Source organism: Acyrthosiphon pisum, chromosome A2 (genome assembly GCF_005508785.2).
Source record: "Acyrthosiphon pisum isolate AL4f chromosome A2, pea_aphid_22Mar2018_4r6ur, whole genome shotgun sequence".
Lineage (NCBI taxonomy): Eukaryota > Metazoa > Arthropoda > Insecta > Hemiptera > Aphididae > Acyrthosiphon > Acyrthosiphon pisum.
The window spans coordinates 114,584,501-114,593,461 of NC_042495.1; the positions used below are offsets into that span (position 1 = coordinate 114,584,501).

At 32.0% G+C, this 8,961-nt stretch overlaps 1 protein-coding gene across 4 annotated transcripts in view; it reads right to left on the reverse strand.

The window, feature by feature from the left end:
• Positions 1-8,961, reverse strand: part of LOC100168701 (CUE domain-containing protein 1) — a 14,531-nt gene that overhangs the window by 3,054 nt on the left and 2,516 nt on the right. For 3 of the 4 annotated variants that reach the window (XM_029489656.1, XM_016804983.2, XM_016804982.2), the window contains exons 2-4: positions 7,037-7,370; positions 6,174-6,324; positions 1,631-1,739 (exon numbers count right to left, since the gene is read on the reverse strand). In XM_029489656.1, the coding sequence (XP_029345516.1) occupies positions 1,631-1,739; positions 6,174-6,324; positions 7,037-7,320 (544 nt within the window). In that variant the 5' untranslated portion in view covers positions 7,321-7,370. The remainder of the gene's footprint in view (positions 1-1,630; positions 1,740-6,173; positions 6,325-7,036; positions 7,371-8,961) is intronic. The other variant, XM_008185591.3, reaches the window with a different exon arrangement.

Genomic DNA, 8,961 nt, shown 5'->3' on the forward strand with positions numbered 1-8,961 from the left:
TGATATGTACAGGTATAGATTATGAGGCTATAGCGACTTGCGACTATAGTATATAGGTTTATTCATGACAAATAATAATTTGTCATGGGTTTATTAATCAAGTCAGTCTATAAAACAGTAAAAATGTCATAAACCTAATTTTATTCAATATTTTTAAATTCTGATTTTTATATTAATATATCTTTGAGAACATTCAGCATTTGAAAATAAGAATTATATGATAAATTTTCAGTGATGGGCTATGTGCTCGACATAACAATTTCAATAGTGTAGCTAGAATTTGTTTCCGAGGGGGCTGATAATTTGTTACATAGGGAAGGATTAACTGGAATCTGTCAAACGTTATTTGCATCAGCTTTTATTGAAAAATAATAAACTATAATTATTTGTAGGTAACACAATCACGATTCATTTTGTACCTACGTAATTCGTTCACAGAACGCTATTACATTTTTTTAATTTTCCAAAAATCTCAGCCCCCCGGGCCCCGGCTAGACACCTACGCCACTGAATCATTCCATGTAAAAAAAAAAGTGGGTAAGTAGATGTCGCTCTGCTGTACAATAGGTTACAAGTTGGCAGTGGCGCAAATAGGGGGGGGGCTTATCTCCCTCAAAATATAATAGTATACCATTCTTAAAACTTAAAAGTATGTAGGTACCTATAAATTATAATTTTTTTAAAAATGTGTTGGGGCTTGAGCCCCCCTAAACATTTTCCTATTTGCGCCACTGCAAGTGGGTCACTGTATACTGCCGTACTTTCGGTGGTGGATGTTTGTCCATCGTCCCTTCGGTCCTCTGACAGGATAGTGTAATTTAACTGTATTCTATTTGAATGCAATAATTGCTTTCGATAAAAAACGATTCTGAGCGGACGAGGGAATCTTTTTCATTTAATTTTATTCGTTTCTATGGTGATAAACAAAGCGTTATAAGAACAGCTTAAGAATGATTTATATAAATAGGTAATTTATATAATTATATAATTTATAATTAGAAATTATCATAAAAATGAAAAAAAAAAATTAAAAGTTTAAAAGTCGCTCAAATGTTTTGAAAATTTCACCATGTTTAGGTAAGGCTAATATAAGTAAATAACCCAAATTTCAAGTTTTTACGAATGTTTTTAACTGAATTACAACAAAAACTCCCAAAATTAAAATGTCTATAAATAGCTCAAAAATGGCTAAAATTTTCCGAACTTTAAACCTTATGGAACAAAATCTAAAATACAACAAAAAAGGTCTCTTGTCATATTTTTTCATTTGAAGCAATATTTCTGGTAGAAAACGTCGTCCGTAATTATATTTAATATCATAAAATCGTGAAATCGTACGTTTTTTCTCCTTTAACGCTTTTATTTCGAGTACCGTTACGAAAATCGAAAAATGACCTCTTTAAAGTACCTGCTCAAGAACATTACCTTTCAGAAAAGATGCTACACTTGATACTTTTGAGCAAGTTTAGGGGGAGGAAAGTGTTTACAGAATAAAAAAGAAATAAACATCATTGTAAAACCAATACATTCCTCGCTCCGCTCAGAATTTAAAAAAAATACACGTCAACACTACAATATGAATTAATTCAAGTCTATAGCCAATATACTGTGTATAGATTACTTAACGTGCCTTTATCCAATGTGGAGAGGAATTGTTCGTTTTTGCGCAGCTGCACGAGGAATTCTTCGTTTTGCAACAGAATCGCTATTTGCTCGTCGTTGAGTTCACTCTCCGATACCTGCAGTCAAGACAAACCGTCAGTGCCAGTTCCGTTTTTATACTTGCGAGCAGTGGCGTAGCCAGGATTATGAAATGGGGGGTGTTTTGAGTATAGATTAAAACCAAATTTGTACAGTTTTCGTATATAAATAAATTTAGGGTTCAGGGCTTGACTTGTTGCACTAAAAATCATCGAAATAAGCAGTCAAAATTCTCAAAATATGCTTAAATATAACATGTAGGTACTATGTAGCAACATTTTTATATTATTTTTGAAAAATCATAAAACATATTAAAATTTAGGTAGTAAAAAACTAAAAAAATAAGTGGGTATATAAACCTGGTAATAAATAAATAAATAAAAACTTAATTTTTAAAAATACTGGCATACAATACTAGGTTAATAAATAAGTAATAACGAATAACTTGATATGCGAACACCGTGATAAACGTATCTACTGATGTTCATTTCTTCGTACAATCTACAATCTTGATGTCAATTAAACACAGTTTTGTCACAAAGAGACTTATGAAATCTTACATATGCAAACATAGGGCCAACTGTAGCCAAGCTCCACCAACAACTTTAAAAGCCCTCCGCCCTTTTTACTTAAAAATGTATTTTAAATTTACTTAAATTGTTTAAGCTTATGTTAAATTTTATAATAGTATGGTAAAAGGCTTCAGCCTCCCCAAATCTCAAAATGATCGCCTATTGTACCAAACCAAACATAATTTTTTTTTTAAGATATTTTTCTATGTTATCCAAATATAATTTTTCCCGACAATTGTATGTACTTTTAAGTTAAAAAATACACAAATATGCAAATTCAAACTTTGTAATTAATTTCGCCATTTCATAAGACATATTTATAACTTGCAAGCAGTCCCGAACCCTATAAAAAATATATTTATTTGGAGGGAAAATGTCAAAACACCCAAAACCCCCCTGGCTACGCCACTGCTTGCGAGGGGGGTGAATAGTGAGGATATATATATTATATTATATTTATACTATATATTATAGGCAAACAATCAGCCCTTGCCTAGCTGAGGACCCAATTTTCTGAATATTTTTTTAAATTTCGAATTCCGAAAAATTATTTGATTATAGACAAAGTAAAAAAAAAAAACAAATATTTGAACATCGGTTGCCTGCCGGAAGTTGTAGGTATATAGTTCTAATGTTCTATGGTATAGATGGTGTTCGAATTATAAACGACAAATCATGAATTTTAATATTAGAAAAATATAATAATAATTCTATAATACTATTTTTTTTTCGTTTAGTTTATTGTAACGTTATGACGTTATGTACACTCTTTACCTGAATTGGCGTTATAATAAATAAATAATAATAATAATTATACTGAAATGTCCCAAACTCCTATGTTGATTCTGAGAATATAAACATAGAATATTCTAAATCTACCTACCTATAGGCTATAATCTATATATGCCATATGGTATATAGGTCCTAGGTATAGGTACCAAAGCACAAATATATACTAGGCGGTGTTGTATTTAGTGTTTCTCCACCAGCTGTATAGGCTCTTTCTAATTAATTGCATTTTCCTAAAGGCAAAAATTATATTTTAAATTATAAAATATTTCGAGAAAACAATTTGTTATGATATTATCCTATATAAAATAAAGGTACATTAAAATGATTAATTTACATATTTTACGACTTAAGATATTTATAGTAAAACTTGATTTCGTCAATTTATTAATCAAAAATACTTTTTGTCGCTCCAGGCCCGTTCCAATAAGGCTTATGCCCAAATACAGCTCTGATCCTCTGAATATAGGTAGGTAATAGATACTAAATCACAAAGGTGGGCAATTTAATGAAAATAATTAACTCAAGTTAAGTTGAGTTAAGAAGACACAAGATCGATAAGTTAAAAGTTAACAGCTAACAAATTATAAATTTAACTCGATAATTCAAAAGTTAATATAGACAAAAATATTAACTTAACTCAGTTTAAAAAAAGTTAATTTTTTAATTAGTTTGTAAATCACATAATGAGTGAATGCGTCTTTTTAGTTTCTAATTTATAAATTATAAAAAACAATTTTATTGAAATTGTATCATAATGTACACTGTATACCCTTTTACTTTTACTTTATTATTATTTACTAATTTAAACCATACTCATCTCAAATTAATAATTCAACAAATATATTTTTTTATACCGTATAGCAATTGAATGTCATAATACGTGAAGATGAGTACATGACCTTCATATTTATTGTAAGTTATATAACATTAAAACATAACAATTGTCAATTTGTAATTTAAAATTATTAAAAATATTTATAATTGCAACTCACATAATATATAATTTACAACTTAATAAAATATATTAATGTACACAAAATTATGTTATCAAGAAAAAGAACAGAAAGGTTTGTGTTTTTGTATTGGATTATTTTTATTTTATACTGATATAGTAATATTTACGTATAAACGAAAAATTTCAAAATGATTTTAACTTGATGGATTTTTTTAAAATCAATTGAGAAAAGCTAAGTTATTTCAACTGTAAATTAAACTAGTTAAGTTCATAAGTTGATTAGAAAATAAACTAACTAGTTAAGTTAAAAATTTAAAAAAAATTAACTTTTTAACTTAACTTTAACTGTTTAACTAGTTAATGCCCACCTTTGCTAAATCATAATTCATAGGTAGTAATTATTAGCTATAACCTAAATAACTCGCATTGGTTAGAATATAGACTTAAATACTAAATTACTCAATATAATATGTCACAAGGAAATCAAACTTATGCGTCAGTCGTCAGTTAAAGGCGTCATCGGCGAGTAAGATCTAAATAAATTGAAAATTGGATTTTGTTATATTATATGTTAATGACTATGTATGTATAAATAATATTATATTATAAGCACTTATCTACCCAGTGGCGTAATTACGCGGGTGCACGACGATACACTTGCACCCCTGGCATAATGTAGCAGGTACTTTAGCACCCGCTTTAGCACCTGAAACAAACTGAACTCAAAATTCAAATTTTATGAAAATATAATTCTATTTTATTTTTTTTTTGAATTTTTTGATAAATAATAATTAATAACAGAACTGAACAAATGATAAAATACATTTTCAACTTTTATTTAAATTACCCAGAAAAAGAAGTATACCACAAAAATACGGTGGAGGTGAAAATGGCCCTCAAAATGTTCCAGTTGAACGATATTATCTAATAAATATATACTTCACAGTCTTAGATATAATAATAAAAGAAATGGAGGTACGTTTTAAGGAGAATCAACTCCACATTTTGAATGGACTGAAGAATTTGATTATTAATGAAAACCTTGAAGAAAATATGTTAACATTAGTATATTAATATGATACTTATAAGTTAGATATGCAACCGTTAAAAAATGAACTGAATATTTTTAATAGAATGTTTGCATCCAAATACCCTAATATATCTGGAAAAAGTAATATATTTTAAAAAAAAAGTGAATACATAGCAAACCATGATATAAGATCAGAATTTCCTTTAACATATACAATTTTTAAAACATTTTTAACAATTCCTACGAATACTGCGTCGTGTGAAAGAAGTTTTTCTTGTTTACGACGTTTAAAAACTTATCTGTGGACAACCATGGGCCAAGAACGTCTCAGTAGTTTGACATTGTTACAAATAGAAAAAAAATCAATAGATCGATGAAGAAAAAGTTATTGATGAATTCAATAGCAGTGTATCAGTTTCTGGACGTCGCTTAGCATTATTATAAATAAATATTTAAATGTTATGTATTATTTTTAATAAAAATAAATTTTCTTTTTTAATATATATCTATTGTATTTTTAAATATATGCATTTAAAATGTACAGATTATGAATTATGATGATTTTAGTTTTTATATGTATTTCATTGTATTTTTCATTGAATATTACGAAATTGGTCTTTTTGATTATTGGTATATATTTTCTATGATTGGACCTATGAAAGCTTTGCACCTGCTGAAATTTAATGGAATTACGGAATTTAATGTATCTACCTACCAGTTACGACCTACCTAATGACTAATGAGTGTAATAATTAACAACTAACAAGTTTATATTTACCTATTATATATTACGCGTAGTTCTATGTTTATACTCCAATGATGAATTAAGTAAATTATTTTAATCATAATAGGAGCAATATATTGCATAATAGATCAAAAACGTCTTAATTAGTATATACATGCAGCGCTATGACTTGGCCCTTGGTTATGACTTATTCCCTGCACCCACCCCTCCCCTCCCCCCAACGGATCGGTACTCGAGTCGGTCGCGAGCTCTTCATGTATCTATACTGGTAGGATATACAAACACCCCCTCCCACAAAGACAAAATCCTAAACACGCCACGGCTGTGCGACCGATTTACGGTCCGGGACAAGATAGCTGGCGGTGAAGAAATGTATACGTTTACTTGTGATGTGAAACCGCCTGAGGTCGTGAGTCTGAGGAAGTCGGTGGGCAGGGGCCCGAGCATCGGCGGGTTCCAGCGACTCGACGAAGAGCCGCCGATTTGTCGGGCGGCCTTCTTGCCGAGGTTGTGCAGCACGTCGGGCAACCTGTAAACCGGAGAGAGACATAGAGCGAGAGAGAGTAAGAGAGACTCGTGCGGGCCCATCGATCGTCGAACCTGCAGGCCCTGATTTACGGATGTGCATGCAGTGCACGCGAGCACACGCAGGGTCCACACATAATAAGGGCCCATTACTGCTTTATTCAAAAAAGTACTTGTCAATGTCATATGCATTATTGATGTCTAATTGTGTAGTAGGTAATAAACGTTCATTTTCTGCACTTGAATGCATTTAAAATTCGCATTCGGTCTTCTGTAGACTGTAACACGAGAAAAACTGCAGTACTCTTTGCCATCATTGAGCCAATCAAATCACGACGTTCCAAAACAATTAGCAAATAATTTGCGCTATTGTTGAATTTGTCGAAAAATACACAAAAAAAAACGTATAAAAAAAATATAACAGACTTGGAGAAAATACGGATTAAACTTAAAGTTGTCAGTTAGGTAGCCTATAGGTGTGATAAGTACAATAGAGCTCAATTAATATATTGTTAATTTTTTAAAAAAATGTTTCCGTTTTTAAAATTGTTACCAATCTTATTTTGTATTGAAAAGGGCCCCAGATCGAGTACGGATAATAGTGTACCGCCAGCTGCTGGTCACCACTTCTTTAAATCAGGCCCTGCGTCGAAACGACCGAGACGGCGATCGCATATATTATTGGCACGGATAAAACGACTTGACGATCTCCTCACATCGGGTCGAAGAGCGCGTGCTGCACGGGCACACCGCCGCCGTCGCCGGGCCCGTTATTGAGCAGGTCGGCCGCCCGACACTCGTAGCTCATTGTCAACAGTTGGTCGACCGTCCTGTCCACGCTGCCCTTGTTGCACCGCAACACCGCCTCGATCACTTCGTCGTCCAGCGTCGGGAACATCGTCTTGAAGTTGGCCATCGCTTCGTTGAAGTCCAGCCCGACGGTCGGAGGCCGGCGAGCCGCGGTCTCGGCAGGTTCGGCCGCCACGTCCACCGCCTCCATACCGAGTGCGGTAGGTTCGACCTAACCTTCGTCCTCCACTTTATATACACCTGCCCAATGACGATATATTATTATGGGCTTATAATATGTGTCTCGCGCCACATCTGAAAATTGATTTTATAGCCAGCAGTTTGCCCCACTTTACAACAATATTAATAGGTACCTACCTATATAGTGTTGTTTTTGAAACTATTATTATTTTATGTGCGCATTTTAAATTTTTCATAAATCCAGTTCATTTTGTTCAATATTTAGGTGTATCCTCAGAAAGTTGGAATTTATTAAACTATTCAAATGTTCCTACATAAAGTAATATAAAAAAAACGTAATTCTAACTGTACGTATATACGTAGATATATACTTTGTGTCTTACTGTATATAAACTCACCTACTACCTATAGTAATAATTTAGTTGACAATAAAATATAAAAATTCAGGAATATTATAATTAATTTTCCAATTGTTTATTTACATGTTATTAAAATATGTTATTTATTCGCGTTTATTATAACTATTGTGAGCTCTGTACATTTTATTATCAGGTAATTTCTATCAATTTAAATTTTAATTGTGGCGTAGATTAGGTACCTACGCATGTTATGCTCTTTCGTTTTCTGTCATGGCGCAGATTACCAAAATTAGTACCTACCTACATGAGATGTGGCGCAAATCAATTGTTGTTTTTATATTTTGGTGCATATATTACAATATTACATGGTAAACGGACGTTTCGCCCCCGCCGTTTCGTCCCCGTCAAAAAAAACCAGTCCACGGACGTTTCGTCCCCGGAAATTATTGAGATAGGACGTTTCGTACCGGAGAGTTATTAACCATAGGATGTTTGGTCCCCGGCATACTTTGATAACCTAATTAATTTTTAATAAACAATTTAATCTTTAAATGACAATACTACAAACTATACAAATACCTACATAATTACAATCTGAGCGCACGGCAGTGCGCCAGGCCAAGTTCCAGCAATGCCAGTGTATCGTTATACACGAACCAATTCACCCAGTTTTTTTAACATATATATCTCTGTTTCCTCTTAAGATAAACTTTTGAAATTTAAAACACAGATTAATCTCGAGTAGTTTAGGACGCTGTAAGAAAATGAGCTTTTAATATTGTGCCATTTCAAAATGGGAGGATTTAAAAATTTGCAAAATTGTTACTGACTCACTCACTGATCATCAAAATTATAAGACACTTCCCGTATAGCCGTATTGGTAGAAACGTGAAATTTGGCGCAAAGGTAGGTCTTACAGAGTAACCAAAGGGAAAAATCTAAAAATTTAATTTTTTTCAAAATTAATACCGCTTCAGTGTGTGCATTTCTAAACGTATGAAGTGGCGAGCTTTGCACGCAGAAACGTTTACTTTCAAACAGCGTTACAATATGGTAATAAGGAATTGTTTGTAGTTGACTTATATATAATATATTATATTTATAAAACATAATAATGTTTTCGTACATTTATTTTATTCAAATACAAAATATAATATAATTATACAAATACAGAATATTTTAATAATATTCGTCGGTTTGCGAACAATAATTTTACGTGATAACGTCATAGGAAACTCTTATGAATTGAATAGAAGCCCGCAAAAATAAATGATATCCCCAACAAAACATAC